Source organism: Rutidosis leptorrhynchoides, chromosome 1 (assembly GCF_046630445.1).
Source record: "Rutidosis leptorrhynchoides isolate AG116_Rl617_1_P2 chromosome 1, CSIRO_AGI_Rlap_v1, whole genome shotgun sequence".
Classification (NCBI taxonomy): Eukaryota; Viridiplantae; Streptophyta; class Magnoliopsida; order Asterales; family Asteraceae; genus Rutidosis; species Rutidosis leptorrhynchoides.
The window spans coordinates 89,888,291-89,905,317 of record NC_092333.1 but is presented as its reverse complement, the minus strand read 5'-3'; the positions used below and the strand labels follow the sequence as shown (position 1 = coordinate 89,905,317).

At 32.7% G+C, this 17,027-nt stretch overlaps 1 protein-coding gene across 1 annotated transcript; it reads left to right on the top strand.

Moving 5' to 3' along the window:
• The first annotated feature begins 6,893 nt into the window (after positions 1-6,893).
• Positions 6,894-9,795, top strand: LOC139862839 (AT-hook motif nuclear-localized protein 1-like). The gene is made up of 5 exons (XM_071851473.1): positions 6,894-7,346; positions 8,065-8,132; positions 8,254-8,385; positions 8,478-8,639; positions 9,369-9,795. The coding sequence occupies exons 1-5, from the start codon at positions 6,938-6,940 to the stop codon at positions 9,630-9,632; spliced, it is 1,035 nt and encodes a 344-aa protein (XP_071707574.1). The 5' UTR covers positions 6,894-6,937; the 3' UTR covers positions 9,633-9,795.
• The last annotated feature ends 7,232 nt before the right edge of the window (positions 9,796-17,027 follow it).

The window sequence follows — 17,027 nt, the reverse complement described above, 5'->3', positions numbered from 1 at the left end:
TCACTAGAGATGCTTATATGATCAGATGAAGTCATCTATCACATAATAGCAGGCACGTTAAGAGAATGATATATCTTATAATATTTATATGTTAATAATCTTATGTTTCCAACAATTATATTAAGCAATCATTTTTAAAATAATTACGGTCGAAGTCCAGACTCACTAATGCATCAAAAATCAGTTAGACACACTAATGAAAAATTTTCTGATTCTCTAAGACCAACGCTCGAATACCAACTGAAATGCCCCGTTCATATTAATTATAAACGTTTCATATTAATTGGTTTCTTTGCGAGGTTTTGACCTCTATATGAGACGTTTTTCAAATCTTGCATTCGTTTTTAAAAACAACCATAACCTTTATTATTGAATAAAGGTCTTAATGATATAATTTAGATTGTCTATCAAAGACAATCTTCTCAAATAAATAAGTTTTTACACAACCCATTACAATATGATCAAATATATTACAACAAATACTCCGAATGCAAGTTTAAACAATATAAACAATTATGCCGACTCCAAATCTTGACCTTGGGTTGGCATACGATAGCGGAAGCATTTTTAATATCCACCTGAGAATAAACATGCTTAAAACGTCAACAAAAAATGTTGGTGAGTCATAGGTTTAATTTCTATATAATAATCATAACATTTAATAAGCCACAAGATTTCATTTAATCAAATGCGCAGGATCATTACAACTGCAAAAATCATTCATACGATGAGTCGCCTGGTAATCGACCTTAACATAGAGCGTTTAAGATATCTGACATCATACATTCCACTATTCAAATGTATGACAAGAAACCTTCGAAGTACTAAAGCATTTCCACTATTCGAAAATGGGGGTGGTTGGTGCCCGTAGATCTACCTTTAGGATTCGCGTCAATTAGTGTTTTTCACTAATTTTTAGGTTACCAAGCATAATAATAATAAGTACAGATATCTGGTATAACAAAACAGTCGTAGAATGTAGTTTCATGAACTTGTGCTTATTTTGTAAAACATTTATAAATTTGCATGTATTCTCATCCTAAAATAATTTAGATAGTAAAAATGGGACTATAACTCACTTTCACAGATTACTAATTCGTCGAGAATTAGACTTGGCCACGGGTTGATTTATGAACCTATAACAATATATACATATATTAAAATATGATCAATATATATTCACAATATTTTCTTTATTACGTGTTGATAATTTTAGTTGTCCAGTTAGCAGTCCAATGTTAGTAGTCCATAATTTGTCGTACATGAATAACTTAATATATATCTTGAATCAATCCACGACCCAGTGTATACATATCTCAGTATTGATCACAACTCAAACTATATATATATATATATATATATATATATATATATATATATATATATATATATATATATATATATATATATATATATATATATATATATTGGAATCAACCTCAACCCTGTATAGCTAACTCCAACATTTGCATATAGAGTGTCTATGGTTGTTCCGCAATATATATAGATGGGTCGACATGATAGGTCGAAACATTGTATACGTGTCTATGGTATCTCAAGATTACATAATATACAATATAAGTTGATTAAGTTATGGTTGGAATAGATTTCTTACAAATTTTCACGTAGCTAAAATGAGTAGTTTTTACCAATTTTGTTTTACCCGTCATTTCTTCGTTTCAAATCCGTATTGAGTGATTTAAGCAGCTACGGTTTCATATTGAACTTAACTTTATGAAACTAAACATAAAAAGTATGGGTTTATAATCGGAAATATAAGTTACAAGTCGTTTTTGAAAGAAGTACTCATTTCCGTCGAAAGAACGACATCTTGATGACTATTTTGAAAAACATATTTTCACTTTGAGTTTAACCATGATTTTTGGATATAGTTTCATATTCATAAGAAAAATCATTTTCCCAGAAGTATAGCTTTTAAATCAAAGTTTTTAATAGTTTTTAATTATCCAAACCAAAACAGCCCCCGATTGTACTACGACGGCGTATATCCGGTTTTACGGTGTTCTTCGTGTTTACAGGTTTTAAATCATTAAGTTAGCATATCATATAGATATAGAACATGTGTTTAATTGATTTTAAAAGTTAAGTTAGAAGGATTAACTTTGTTTGCGAACAAGTTTAGAATTAACTAAACTATGTTCTAGTGATTACAAGTTTAGCTCTTCGAATAAGATAGTTTTATATGGATGAATCGAATGATGTTATGAACATCATTACTACCTCAAGTTTTCTGGATAAACCTACTGGAAATGAAAAAAATAGATCTAGCTTCAAAGGATCCTTGGATGGATTGAAAGTTCTTGAAGTAGAATCATGACACGAAAACAAGTTCAAGTAAGATTTTCACTTGAAATAAGATTGTTATAGTTATAGAAATTGAATCAAAGTTTGAATATGAATATTACCTTGAATAAGAAAGATAACTTACTGTAAATAACAAAGGTTTCTTGATCTTAGATGATGATTTGGAATGGATTAGAAAGCTTGGAAGTAGTCATGAAGACTTGATATGATTCTTAAAGTGTTCTTGAAAGATGGTTGTTTTTATGATGATTAAAGCTTGTAATTGAAGCTAAAAGATGGTGAAAATGCTTGGAGATGATCAAGTATGATGTTAGGAGTATTTTTTAGAGAGATATTGGAGTGTAAGTATGAGAAAATGGAGTGAAGAAATGGTGTGCATTCATGAATACGTTTTTTTACATTTTATAAAGAAAAAAAGATACTTAAGTTTGTTTTCTTGCTAAATAATTCATGCAAGTTGACAAATGATGGTTCCCACATGATCCTTAATCATTTAAGGCTGCTAAGGAGCAGATTTTTATTAGTATATATGAATAGTAAATACATCTAGAAGCTGCGTATTATACGAGTACAATACCATACATGTACGAGTAGAATTTTTGATGAAAATGAATGAGAATGTAATTGTAAGCATTTTTGTTAACTAGAAGTACTTTGATATGTGTCTTGAAGTCTTTCAAAAGTGTATAAATACATCATAATACATTACATGTATATATATTTAACTGAGTCGTTAAGTCATCGTTAGTCGTTACATGTAAGTGTTGTTTCGAAACCTTTAGGTTAACGATCTTGTTAAATATAATTGACCCATTGTTATTACACTTAAATGAGATGTTAAATTGTTATGTTAACATGTTAACATGGTGTATTATCATATCTAATATCATATATATATGTGTGAAATACTATTACAACGATAATCGTTACATATATGTATATTGTTTCGAAGTCTTTAAGTTAGTAGTCTCATCTTATATATATAACTCATTGTTATTATACTTAATGAGATACTTAAATATCATTTAATCAAATCATAAATATATATATCCAAATATATATTCCTTTAATTAATTATTACGATATATGACGTTTGTGAATCGTCAGACAGACTGGGTGTCCAAACGTTTGTATAAAATTCATTCCAAATAACCAAGTCTTAATGAGTTTGATTGCTTAACATGTTGGAAACATTTAATTATGTAAATATTAATCTTATATATATTAGCGAAAAAATCCGGGTCGTTACAGAATTGATGGAAATGCACGGACGAGTATCATTCAAAACTATATTATTATTATTACTGATATGATTATGATTATGATTATTGATTATGAATATGACAAGTTAAAAATGATATGATACACTGATTATGATTACTGATTATGATTATGAATATTGGTATTGTTAATTAGATTATTGTTATGATTTAGGTTATTCTTATGATTTAGATTATTGTTATAATTTAGGTGATTGGTAATCGTTAGTGATTTAGATTATTGTTATGATTTAGGTTATTGGTAATCGTTAATGATTTAGATTATTGTTATGATTTAGGTTATTGGTAATCGTTAATGATTTAGATTATTGTTATGATTTAGGAGCATCATTTTGGCAATTGGTGTGGCACGACTATCACACACGAAGACCACCTTTTGAGCGAACAAAAGATGCGTTGTCATCAAAGTGGACAAAGTTGAATGCCGATTGCAACAAGTTTAATGGTATTGTGAATCGTATGAAAAATGAAAGGAGTGGAGAAAATGATATGATGTTTCGTGATAGGTGTGACGATATGTTTAAACTATAGACCGGGAAAAGGTTCTATAGTCATCGGGCGTGGAACTTTTTGCAAAACAAGCCAAAGTGACTTCATCCGGATCCGGTTGTAATTGGTACTCGAAATAAGAGACGGGAACCACACGTGGAAGAGGTGGCGGCTAATGAGCCGAATGAGCCGCTTGATTTGAATGATGAGACTACTACAAACGCAAGCTCGAACCCTAACCCGAACCAAGAAATGTAAGGTCCCGATCGTTTGCCACGTCCACCGGACAAGCCGAGAAAGTCAAGGAAAAAGAGTAGTGATTCCACACCGTCGAACTCATTCCGTGAATCGTTGCATCAATCAATTGCAATCAACCATGACGTTGTAACCGAAGAGAAAAAAAAAGTACTACCAAAAGAAGCAAGTGGAGTTGAAAATGAGGACGTTGGCGATTAATATGACCAATGAGGACGAGGAGATCATTGAGATGCAAAAGGCGATGATCCGACGCGAGGCGAGGAAGCGCTTTCAAGAGGCGCAACAAATGGATTCGGATTAGGGGTTTTTATTTGTAATCGAATATGTAATCGAATATTTGTCATGTTTGGATTTTGTATTGTTTGTTTTTTAGGATTTTAATGTTTGTTTTTTATTAAATAATTGTTTACTTGTGTTTAAATTTATGTCTTTAATTATTTAGATATAAAAAAAGAAAATTAAAAAAATTAAAAAAATAATTGGACACTGAAAAATGGACACTGAAAATGAACACTGTGGACACCCTCACCCAACAGCCAGTCAGTCAATCTCAATATCCAAAATAGACACTGAAAATTGACACTGAAGATGACCACAGACACCTCGTGCTCTTATGTTTGGTTGGGAACGATCACAACTAATAAGGGTGGTTTAGGTAGTAGTGGTGTTTTGTTCTCGTTTCTAGATTCGAGCACAGTCAGGTCTCATTTTATACTTGAATTTGGTAGGTTCTTGCGTCGTTGATTAAAGCTCGTTGGTTATAAACTTTACAGTTATTTGAAACAATGAAAAAAAGCCTATAACTAATAACTAATAACTAATAACTAATAACTAATGAAAAGTAAAAGGAATACTAGTAATTTAATATTAATAGTATTATTAAGTTGAGATACATTGTTTTTGGGTGGAAACCAAGATGGCCTTTTTATAAATTATTATCTTTAAATATAAATATTCTATTTTCTAACATATCAATTGTTTTCACACATCTTTATTTGTTAGTATTTAAATAACAATCCTTATATTTATACTTACACATTTTATAAGGTAATAAATATTGTTTTAATATGATGAAAAATATTTATATTTAATATTTATTTATATTTATATTTATATTTATATTTGTTTATGTTTTCAAAAAGAAGTATGGTTGTCTTCACGCCTTAGCAACCTAATTTCACTTTTCTTTTCACCTGACTCCAACCTATTTATCAACTAAAATCCATAATTTCCCCTTTAACAGTTGATAATTAAATAAAAATAATTTAATAATACAACAATAACAACAACAACAACAAAGCTAAAATTCACATAAGTGGATTATAGTGATGTAATATGTAGACAATCTTCTCCTATCATAGAATAAAAATAAGTTATTTCTCGAATGCGACACCTCAAAAATAGAGAAACTCATCACTCTCAATGTTATATGAATAGAAAGATTTCTATGAGAGTCAAGGGGTTGCGCCTCTTGCAGGGTCCAAGGGGCCCTTGGCCGGGGTCCCAAAAATACACTATACATCAATAAATCAATAAAAACCACCAAAAACTGATTATATATTCGGTTTTTAACAGTTTTCTGCATTCATTCTAAACACACACGGAAACATACAAATTCTCTCATACGTGATTTTGATTTCTATTTGCGTGGAAACAAAATCGTTCTTGTCTTATCTCAATTAGGATTTCGTGTAAAACCGACGCTTCTGAGGAGCGAAATACTCAATTTGAAAATGTTTCACGATTCAAGAACCATTCCCGACTGTCTGTCATACCTGTTTTCTTACAAATATCAGAAAAAAATTATAATAAGAAAAGTAAAATAAGGTTGAAAAAATTTCAGCAATATTGAAAGCTTACTTTTTCATATAGTCCGTATATAAATGGAGTATAAAACAAGAATATCCACTTTATCACCTTTTTCCTATAATAATAAAAAAACTCCATTCTTTAAAATTTCCTAAAACCTTTTGACGTTAACTATTAACTAATTTCTTTAAAATAAAAATACAATAACATTTAAAAATATTATTTAATTTAATATTTGAATACTCATTTCATCTTTAAAAAAACTAGCTAAATGTTATCAAAAAATTTCTACAACCAATAAACTCACCTTAAAAAAACCCAAAATAGCTTTAACATCTTATAAACACTCAAAAAATTTCTTACATTAAGAAATTCAATCTTTATCTTCTTAAACTGTACCCCAATATTTTTTCAAAAATCTAAATGTTTTCTTGTTATTATTAGTATATAAATATAAATATAAATATAAAATATAAAATAATAAATAATAACTACTGTATTATTATAAAAATTCATCGTCTTCTTCATGCAGAAAAATTCTCATCTCCATAATTTCTTCAAATTTACATATTAAAAATATTAATTATCCTAACTTCTGTCAAGTTTTAATCTTTTTCATTTAATTTGCTGGATTTGGGGTTTTATGCCCTAATTAACCTATAAAAAAAAATCTCATTTTAATTTTTTTCTGCAAGAGTTTTCTTTATCTTTTATTACAAATTTGTTAAAAAAAAGTAGTAAATTTTGTAGCTTGGTTGATTATTGAGGTACAAGACATGAATAATGATAATAATCAAACTACTACTAATAGCAGTGGGATTACAGTAGTTGGATCAGATGCACCTGCAGACTACCATATTTCTCCAACAACTGAATCCCCAAGAAAGCTCTCCACCGTTGGATCAGTTCCTCAATCCATCACAAATCAGCTTGCTATATCCGCTCCGCCGTACCCGGCGCCGCCACTGCCGGCCGGCGCCACAACATCATCAGAAAAAAAGAAAAGAGGGAGGCCCAGAAAATATGGTCCAGATGGCCCAGTCAAAAAAGCTTTATCACCAAAACCCATTTCATCTGCTGCTCCGCCGGTAATCGATTTTTCTACCGGAAAAAGAGGCAAAATCCGGCCACAATCCGCCGGAAAATACCAACATCCACAACCACTTGAGAAAATGGAAACTTTAGGTAACAAATATTTGTTTTTGTTGATAAAGTTTTAATCTTTATATTAAATGTGAAGTGGGTATGTATGATTTTTTTGATTTGATGAAACAATTTTAAGCTTTTTGATTGAATTGAAGTGGGACCTAAGTAAATTAAACCCTTTCAACTTTGAGATCTTGATGTTGAAAGATAGTTCTAGAAGCTCTTTGCTTTATATGAGTTTGGAAGTTGGTGAGTGGATTAGGAGAATCTTAAAACAGATGATTCTAATTTTGTTGCTTACCTTTTCGGATATACATACATATGCATACATGTATATGAAAGAAATAGCAGAGAAGAGGATAAAGCTGAGGTTTTAAATTTTAATGATCTTTTTTTCTAAAAACCTTAGGGTTTTAACCAGTTTAATTAGTTGTATTGTCACTCTATATTTGTAAAGATAAGAAGTTGTTTGCTTTTATGATGGTGTGGGGTTTATTTGTTTGTTTGTTTGTTCAAAGTTCTTATCTAACTGTTAAACTTATGGGGTTTCTTGTACATTTGATGTGTTTTATAGATGTTGGGGATAATTTATCTGCTTAAGGTTTCACTATCTTTTAACTTTTTGTTTTGTGGTCTGATCAAGTTATCATTATGCAAATATCGTAAAGACGTTATACTGTATTTTTTATCCGGATCAAATTATTCAGGTTGTACTTATGTGAATAATGTTATTCACGTTTCAATGTTTTTTTGTCAGGCGATTGGGTTTCTAGTTCCGTTGGCGCTAATTTTATGCCTCATATCATCAATGTTAACACAGGAGAGGTAAAATTTAGTATTTTTATTAATTAAGGTGATGTAAGTATTTGGATTTTTCAGATTATCATTTTTGAATAGTTCGCGCCGAGTTAATAATTTTTATGTAATTTTTGTTGCGGTTAATTAGGATGTGTCGATGAAGGTTATATCGTTCTCCCAACAAGGACCTCGTGCAATATGCATCCTTTCAGCAAATGGTGTAATATCCAGTGTTACGCTTCGACAGCCTGACTCTTCTGGTGGTAGATTGACTTATGAGGTGAATCCTCTTTGACAACTTATCATTGTTTTTTTTTGGCATTTAAAGAGTTTCATTTATCCAATTTGACATTTTGCCACTCGTTTTTTAAGGGCCGTTTTGAGATACTTTCATTAGCGGGATCATTTATTCTGTCTGAGAGTGGTGGAATAAGAAATAGATCCGGTGGGATGAGTGTTTCTTTATCAAGCCCTGACGGTCGAGTCGTTGGCGGCAGCGTGGCTGGTTTACTGGTGGCTGCCAGTCCTGTGCAGGTATATCTTGATCCATAAATGATTGTCTAGTTACTTAGGGTGCGTTTGACTACCTCTTAACTAAATGGTTCAACGTTGAATGCAGAATCATTCAACATTCATCGCGTTTGTTATAAATATACTCTCTTAACCATTAATCATAGATTTTAGGTAATATTCTCTTTAAGTTATACATTATCAAATATACTATATTAACAAGTATATTGTTTTCTTATTCATGCAAAAGGCTAATAAGGTAATTTCTTATCATTCATATTGTTTATGTTTATGTTTATTTGTTTATAATGATATAATAAAACATGTTATTGTCATTCCGCACCAACTTTATTCAGAACCTTTGAATCATTAAGATTATGAATCATTTAGTTTTATCAAACGCAACCTTAGTGTTGAACAATGAAACCCCGTAGGTATAACTTCATTATAGCATGACATTTATAGTATACATAGGAAACCCTAATTCTCTAGAAACCCTAATGGACCAAGCCCACAATCGGACTTGGGCTGATCTATATAATCCAAACCCTAATGGACTCTAAACCCCACATTGAGCTTGATCCAACTAACACAAACATATGGTTCAACACTTAGTTTCCTATGTATACTATAAATGTCATGCTATAATGAAGTTATACCTGCGGGGTTTCATTGTTCAACACTTAGTTCCTGACCATTTGAATCATTCTTTCTTTTTAAATTTTCTTACTTGTTTTTGTGATAATAAATCAGATTATCGTAGGAAGTTTCTTGACCAGCGTCCAACAAGAACAAAAGAAAAACAAGAAACAAAAACCAGAAAACATAACTACGGCTACAGTTCCAGTTTCTATTCCAGTAGTACCGATACAAGCACCAGCAGCTGAGAGTAACGAGGCGTATTCTGCTAAACAAAATCTGTCGTCGCCTTCGTTTCGTGGAGATAATTGGTCTTCGTATAATGCATCGGAGCCTCGGAATAATAAGCCAACTGACATCAATGTGAGTTTAATGTAGCAACTTACAAAGGGGAATTTGGTAAAACTGACTGCATTGGCGATTAGACGATGAAATTTCTTACGTTTTCGATTTGGTTGTTTGTATCTAAAACTATTATGGGTGGTTTTTAGTTAAAAGTTTGATGGGTCGGTAGTAGATTCGATGATTAGATTAGGTTTTTTAGGGATGATTAAGTTTCATGTTCATTATTAGAACGTGTGTGTCTGTAGATGAATTGGAATTTCCGTTTCATTCAGAGTAATTTTATAATAAAAATCGAGTCCTTGAAGTTGTGTTTCCTATAGACATCTGTTTAAATTATGATAGAATTTGATTAACTAAATGCAATTATTCAATTGTTAATGCAAAATGAACTAAATACAAAATAGTCGATGCTCTTTTGCCATAAGAATTAAGATGATCGAATTTAAACTATCTAAATTATGAAAAATGACAAGTTATTTAGGTAAAAGTTAGCTTAAAAATATATTATGATTGAAAGATATATGTAAGTGACAAAACTGAATATTTTGGTTAAATAGGCTTTTTCTTAGGCTCGTTTGGTTCAAAAAATGTTTTTTTATGAAATGAAATCTATTCAAGGAATTGGAATTTGATGGAAATAGAAATTTCAGATGCCGTGTGAATCCAAATAAGACATGCATGTTTGGTTAACAGGAAATGAAATAAAATTTAACTTCAATATATGTTTATCTCTCTACACATACGTTTAAATATAAATATATATAAAAAAAAAAATAAAAAATCACAGATTGAACTTCAGTTTGTAGGTAGTCAGAAAGAAAAAAATTACTATTTAAAAAAAAATCCACGTGACACACACTGAACTTCAGCAAAACAACTTATTTTTTTTTTAAATATATTTTTTATAAATTATTCAAAAAATTTGAATTTTTTATTTTTTTATTTTTTCAGTATCCCTACATATTAAAGGTCTGTCTGTGCCACGTTGAACTATATTTCATTTTTCAATTTTTTTTTTTAATTTCTTTTTGCGCACAGACTAATATGAAACTGTAATGCGAAACTGAAACGAAAGTTGAAACTGATGACGTAGGGTTTGGCCCAATTAGGGCCTACGCAATTAACTTGGGGCCCAAATCAAGTAACCCTAATTCCCATCTATAAATATGGGGCAAAACCTACATCAAGTTCACACGCTCCCAATCGCATACACCCTCATGCGGTCATTCGATCTCACCTCTCACTCTCTCAATGAAAGCACGCGGCAGTCATAGCCGGATCTTCTCCACGATCGTCTTCACGATCGCAACACTAGGGTTTTTACCTACGGGTCTTGTAGGGTTTTTTCTCCCTTTGCCGTCGATAGGGTCCGACTATCGACCGGCGGGCAATTCGTTGGCCACCCTCCCGAGATCATCATCTCGGGTACGGGTTATTCACGGTAACCGGACCGGAGATCAACGACGTTGACGCCTAAAAAAACCATTTCGCATTGATGTTCGTGTGTAGGTCTTCCCTTGGAAAAAATATGCATGAACAATTGGCGCCCACCGTGAGGCACGATGCATTATGTCTCGTGTTTCTACCGTCTATCGTTCGGTTTGAGAAGGTTTGTCTTTTCTTATTGAGCTTTTAATTCGTTATATGCGGTTTAAGTACATGAATATTTAGCGCAGATGTTCGCGCGCTTGCGCAACTGTCCACACGCTTTTGTCCAGGTTACGCACGCTTTGCACACAGTTGTCCGCGACTTTAGACGCAATTTTCATGCGGTTTTACGCATGCTAGTTCATGCGGTTTCCCACGCATTCTGCATGCGGTTTTTTGCGCATATGTTCGCGGGTTTACGCACAGTTGTTTGCGCAGGCTCATGTGAACTTATTTTCCGTAGCATAATGAGAAGTTCGATACGATACTTAACAAAAATATCATACCGAACTTGGGGGACTTGATGACGTAGGATTTTGCCCAATTAGGGTCTACGCAATTAACTTGGGCCCCAAATCAAGTAACCCTAATTCCCATCTATAAATATGGGGCAAAACCTACATCAAGTTCACACGCTCCCAATCGCATACACCCTCATGCGGTCATTCAATCTCACCTCTCACTCTCTCAATGAAAGCACGCGGCAGTCATAGCCGGATCTTCTCCACGATCGTCTTCACGATCGCAACACTAGGGTTTTTACCTACGGGTCTTGTAGGGTTTTTTCTCCCTTTGCCGTCGATAGGGTCCGACTATCGACCGGCGGGCAATTCGTTGGCCACCCTCCCGAGATCATCATCTCGGGTACGGGTTATTCACGGTAACCGGACCGGAGATCAACGACGTTGACGCCTAAAAAAACCATTTCGCATTGATGTTCGTGTTTAGGTCTTCCCTTGGAAAAAATATGCATGAACAGAAACTAAAACACGAACTGAAAACTAGAACACGAAACTGAAAATAAAATTTTTAAAACCCGAAATTGAAACGTGAAACTGAAAACTTGATCGCAAAACTGAAACACGAAACTACAAAATGAACGTGAAACTAAAACTTGAAATTGAAACTAAAAAGCGAAACTGAAACTGAAACGCGAAACTCAAAACTGAAAGCGAAACTGAAATCTGTAACACGAAACTGGGAATACGAAACTGAATCTGAAAGCGAATATGAAACTGAAACGCGAAACTAGAAATTGAAAGAGAAACTGTAAACTGAAACGCGAAATAAGAACTGAAACGCGAAACTGAAAACTGAAACGCGGAACTAAAAACTGAAACGTAATCAGTGGCGGAAATAGCATGGGGCAAGGGTGAAATGTCCCGTTCTTATTGATTAAAAACGTTCCATATTAATTGATTTCGTTGCGAGGTTTTGACCTCTATATGAGATGTTTTTCAAAGACTGCATTCATTTTAAAACAAACCATAACCTTTATTTCATCAATAAAGGTTTAAAAAGCTTTACGTAGATTATCAAATAATGATAATCTAAAATATCCTGTTTACACACGACCATTACATAATGGTTTACAATACAAATATGTTACAACAAAATAAGTTTCTTGAATGCAGTTTTTACACAATATCATACAAGCATGGACTCCAAATCTCGTCCTTATTTAAGTATGCGACAGCGGAAGCTCTTAATAATCACCTGAGAATAAACATGCTTAAAACGTCAACAAAAATGTTGGTGAGTTATAGGTTTAACCTATATATATCAAATCATAATAATAGACCACAAGATTTCATATTTCAATACACATCCCATACATAGAGATAAAAATCATTCATATGGTGAACACCTGGTAACCGACATTAACAAGATGCATATATAAGAATATCCCCATCATTCCGGGACACCCTTCGGATATGATATAAATTTCGAAGTACTAAAGCATCCGGTACTTTGGATGGGGCTTGTTGGGCCCAATAGATCTATATTTAGGATTCGCGTCAATTAGGGTGTCTGTTCCCTAATTCTTAGATTACCAGACTTTAATAAAAAGGGGCATATTCGATTTCGATAATTCAACCATAGAATGTAGTTTCACGTACTTGTGTCTATTTTGTAAATCATTTATAAACCTGCATGTATTCTCATCCCAAAAATATTAGATTTTAAAAGTGGGACTATAACTCACTTTCACAGATTTTTACTTCGTCGGGAAGTAAGACTTGGCCACTGTTGATTCACGAACCTATAACAATATATACATATATATTAAAGTATGTTCAAAATATATTTACAACACTTTTAATATATTTTGATGTTTTAAGTTTATTAAGTCAGCTGTCCTCGTTAGTAACCTATAACTAGTTGTTCACAGTTAGATGTACAGAAATAAATCGATAAATATTATCTTGAATCAATCCACGACCCAGTGTATACGTATCTCAGTATTGATCACAACTCAAACTATATATATTTTGGAATCAACCTCAACCCTGTATAGCTAACTCCAACATTCACATATAGAGTGTCTATCGTTGTTCCGAAATATATATAGATGTGTCGACATGATAGGTCGAAACATTGTATACGTGTCTATGGTATCTCAAGATTACATAATATACAATACAAGTTGATTAAGTTATGGTTGGAATAGATTTGTTACCAATTTTCACGTAGCTAAAATGAGAAAAATTATCCAATCTTGTTTTACCCATAACTTCTTCATTTTAAATCCGTTTTGAGTGAATCAAATTGCTATGGTTTCATATTGAACTCTATTTTATGAATCTAAACAGAAAAAGTATAGGTTTATAGTCGGAAAAATAAGTTACAAGTCGTTTTTGTAAAGGTAGTCATTTCAGTCGAAAGAACGACGTCTAGATGACCATTTTAGAAAACATACTTCCACTTTGAGTTTAATCATAATTTTTGGATATAGTTTCATGTTCATAATAAAAATCATTTTCTCAGAATAACAACTTTAAAATCAAAGTTTATCATAGTTTTTAATTAACTAACCCAAAACAGCCCGCGGTGTTACTACGACGGCGTAAATCCGGTTTTACGGTGTTTTTCGTGTTTCCAGGTTTTAAATCATTAAGTTAGCATATCATATAGATATAGAACATGTGTTTAGTTGATTTTAAAAGTCAAGTTAGAAGGATTAACTTTTGTTTGCGAACAAGTTTAGAATTAACTAAACTATGTTCTAGTGATTACAAGTTTAAACCTTCGAATAAGATAGCTTTATATGTATGAATCGAATGATGTTATGAACATCATTACTACCTTAACTTCCTTGGATAAACCTACTGGAAAAGAGAAAAATGGATCTAGCTTCAATGGATCCTTGGATGGCTCGAAGTTCTTGAAGCAGAATCATGACACGAAAACAAGTTCAAGTAAGATCATCACTTGAAATAAGATTGTTATAGTTATAGAAATTGAACCAAAGTTTGAATATGATTATTACCTTGTATTAGAATGATAACCTACTGTAAGAAACAAAGATTTCTTGAGGTTGGATGATCACCTTACAAGATTGGAAGTGAGCTAGCAAACTTGAAAGTATTCTTGATTTTATGTAACTAGAACTTGTAAAATATATGAAGAACACTTAGAACTTGAAGATAGAACTTGAGAGAGATCAATTAGATGAAGAAAATTGAAGAATGAAAGTGTTTGTAGGTGTTTTTGGTCGTTGGTGTATGGATTAGATATAAAGGATATGTAATTTTGTTTTCATGTAAATAAGTCATGAATGATTACTCATATTTTTGTAATTTTATGAGATATTTCATGCTAGTTGCCAAATGATGGTTCCCACATGTGTTAGGTGACTCACATGGGCTGCTAAGAGCTGATCATTGGAGTGTATATACCAATAGTACATACATCTAAAAGCTGTGTATTGTACGAGTACGAATACGGGTGCATACGAGTAGAATTGTTGATGAAACTGAACGAGGATGTAATTGTAAGCATTTTTGTTAAGTAGAAGTATTTTGATAAGTGTATTGAAGTCTTTCAAAAGTGTATAAATACATATTAAAACACTACATGTATATACATTTTAACTGAGTCGTTAAGTCATCGTTAGTCGTTACATGTAAGTGTTGTTTTGAAACCTTTAGGTTAACGATCTTGTTAAATGTTGTTAACCCAATGTTTATAATATCAAATGATATTTTAAATTATTATATTATCATGATATTATCATGTATGAATATCTCTTAATATGATATATATACATTAAATGTCGTTACAACGATAATCGTTACATATATGTCTCGTTTTAAAATCATTAAGTTAGTAGTCTTGTTTTTACATATGTAGTTCATTGTTAATATAATTAATGATATGTTTACTTATCATAATATCATGTTAACTATATATATAACCATATATATGTCATCATATAGTTTTTACAAGTTTTAACGTTCGTGAATCACCGGTCAACTTGGGTGGTCAATTGTCTATATGAAACCTATTTCAATTAATCAAGTCTTAACAAGTTTGATTGCTTAACATGTTGGAAACATTTAATCATGTAAATATCAATCTCAATTAATATATATAAACATGGAAAAGTTCGGGTCACTACAGTACCTACCCGTTAAATAAATTTCGTCCCGAAATTTTAAGCTGTTGAAGGTGTTGACGAATCTTCTGGAAATAGATGCGGGTATTTCTTCTTCATCTGATCTTCACGCTCCCAGGTGAACTCGGGTCCTCTACGAGCATTCCATCGAACCTTAACAATTGGTATCTTGTTTTGCTTAAGTCTTTTAACCTCACGATCCATTATTTCGACGGGTTCTTCGATGAATTGAAGTTTTTCGTTGATTTGGATTTCATCTAACGGAATAGTGAGATCTTCTTTAGCAAAACATTTCTTTAAATTCGAGACGTGGAAAGTGTTATGTACAGCCGCGAGTTGTTGAGGTAACTCTAGTCGGTAAGCTACTGGTCCGACACGATCAATAATCTTGAATGGTCCAATATACCTTGGATTTAATTTCCCTCGTTTACCAAATCGAACAACGCCTTTCCAAGGTGCAACTTTAAGCATGACCATCTCTCCAATTTCAAATTCTATATCTTTTCTTTTAATGTCAGCGTAGCTCTTTTGTCGACTTTGGGCGGTTTTCAACCGTTGTTGAATTTGGATGATCTTCTCGGTAGTTTCTTGTATAATCTCCGGACCCGTAATCTGTCTATCCCCCACTTCACTCCAACAAATCGGAGACCTGCACTTTCTACCATAAAGTGCTTCAAACGGCGCCATCTCAATGCTTGAATGGTAGCTGTTGTTGTAGGAAAATTCTGCTAACGGTAGATGTCGATCCCAACTGTTTCCGAAATCAATAACACATGCTCGTAGCATGTCTTCAAGCGTTTGTATCGTCCTTTCGCTCTACCCATCAGTTTGTGGATGATAGGCAGTACTCATGTCTAGACGAGTTCCTAATGCTTGATGTAATGTCTGCCAGAATCTTGAAATAAATCTGCCATCCCTATCAGAGATAATAGAGATTGATATTCCATGTCTGGAGACGACTTCCTTCAAATACAGTCGTGCTAACTTCTCCATCTTGTCATCTTCTCTTATTGACAGGAAGTGTGCTGATTTGGTGAGACGATCAACTATTACCCAAATAGTATCAAAACCACTTGCAGTCCTTGGCAATTTAGTGATGAAATCCATGGTAATGTTTTCCCATTTTCATTCTGGGATTTCGGGTTGTTGAAGTAGACCTGATGGTTTCTGATGCTCAGCTTTGACCTTAGAACACGTCAAACATTCTCTTACGTATTTAGCAACATCGGCTTTCATACCCGGCCACCAAAAATATTTCTTGAGATCCTTGTACATCTTCCCCGTTCCAGGATGTATTGAGTATCTGGTTTTATGAGCTTCTCTAAGTACCATTTCTCTCATATCTCCAAATTTTGGTACCCAAATCCTTTCAGCCCTATACC

Bases quoted from the DNA above. Each gene is read 5' to 3' on its own strand.
- LOC139862839 (XM_071851473.1), top strand. From the start codon at position 6,938: ATGAATAATGATAATAATCAAACTACTACTAATAGCAGTGGGATTACA. The intron at 7,347-8,064 runs GTAACAAATATT...TTTTTTTGTCAG, and splicing joins TGAGAAAATGGAAACTTTAG to GCGATTGGGTTTCTAGTTCC. The intron at 8,386-8,477 runs GTGAATCCTCTT...TCGTTTTTTAAG, and splicing joins GTGGTAGATTGACTTATGAG to GGCCGTTTTGAGATACTTTC.